Consider the following 593-nt stretch of genomic DNA (forward strand, 5'->3'; position numbering starts at 1 on the left):
TATTTACATCCAAAGACATTAGCAAATTTGCAGTATTTAAAAACGCTCGATTTAAGTAACAACAGACTTGAAGAGTTTCCACAAATCTCAAATAAAATAGAAGTTAATGTTTTATATATTAATCACAATAACGTAAAGAAAATAATCTCATACAATTTCGTGCAAATGCCGAAATTGACGAAATTGTTAATGGGAAAGAATCAAATTGATGAGATCCATGTTGATGCATTCGCTTCTCTTTCTATCTTAGAAGAATTAAATCTGTCGACAAATATGTTAAGTTCTCTGCCGGAAGGATGGGCCGAATCCCTTGTATCTCTAAAATATTTGGATTTGAGTAATAATAAATTTATTTCATTGGAGTCTTTGTCGCTAACCAGTGCGTTGCCAATAATGGAAATATATTTAATGATGAATCCATTAGAATATCTGAATGTAAGATATTTTGAAGATTTACCGCAGAATCTTACTATCCACTTAATAAACTAGTCAGTTTATAAAAGTTTCGGATATTGATATGAGCAACGAATGAAAAGGAATTCTGAATGATTAAAATTTTAATTCTGTATACATAAGATCGGAAGAGCACACGT

General features: G+C 30.4%; 1 protein-coding gene across 1 annotated transcript; it reads left to right on the forward strand.

The window, feature by feature from the left end:
• Positions 1-6: 6 nt before the first annotated feature.
• On the forward strand, positions 7-568 carry LOC105461438 (leucine-rich repeat-containing G-protein coupled receptor 5-like; the record flags this gene model as incomplete). Its single annotated transcript, XM_011707932.1, has 1 exon — positions 7-568. A coding segment is annotated over one exon (483 nt), but the record flags the coding sequence as incomplete, so codon positions are not given.
• Positions 569-593: the final 25 nt, after the last annotated feature.

Source organism: Wasmannia auropunctata, unplaced genomic scaffold, assembly GCF_000956235.1.
Source record: "Wasmannia auropunctata unplaced genomic scaffold, wasmannia.A_1.0 LD288604.1, whole genome shotgun sequence".
NCBI lineage: Eukaryota > Metazoa > Arthropoda > Insecta > Hymenoptera > Formicidae > Wasmannia > Wasmannia auropunctata.